Source organism: Seriola lalandi, unplaced genomic scaffold (assembly GCF_002814215.2).
Source record: "Seriola lalandi dorsalis isolate HSWRI2012SDOR001 ecotype SW California unplaced genomic scaffold, Sedor1 jcf7180001956117, whole genome shotgun sequence".
NCBI lineage: Eukaryota > Metazoa > Chordata > Actinopteri > Carangiformes > Carangidae > Seriola > Seriola lalandi.
The window spans coordinates 1-309 of NW_019426786.1; the positions used below are offsets into that span (position 1 = coordinate 1).

The 309-nt window shown below is 59.2% G+C and overlaps 1 protein-coding gene across 1 annotated transcript; it reads right to left on the bottom strand.

Annotated features, from left to right (window-relative positions):
• Nucleotides 1-4: 4 nt before the first annotated feature.
• On the bottom strand, nucleotides 5-304 carry LOC111657420 (heat shock 70 kDa protein-like; the record flags this gene model as incomplete). Its single annotated transcript, XM_023409980.1, has 1 exon — nucleotides 5-304. A coding segment is annotated over one exon (300 nt), but the record flags the coding sequence as incomplete, so codon positions are not given.
• Between the last annotated feature and the right edge of the window lie 5 nt (nucleotides 305-309).

The window sequence follows — 309 nt, forward strand, 5'->3', positions numbered from 1 at the left end:
TGACCATGCGGTTGTCAAAGTCCTCTCCGCCCAGGTGAGTGTCCCCGGCCGTGGATTTGACCTCAAAGATCCCATCTTCGATCGTCAGGATGGACACGTCGAAGGTGCCTCCGCCCAGGTCAAAGATCAGGACGTTACGTTCTCCTGACTTGCCTTTGTCCAGACCGTACGCGATGGCGGCCGCCGTCGGCTCGTTGATGATCCTCAGGACGTTCAGTCCTGCGATGACGCCCGCGTCTTTAGTCGCCTGTCGCTGGGAGTCGTTGAAGTACGCTGGGACTGTGACGACTGCGTTGGACACCTTGTGGC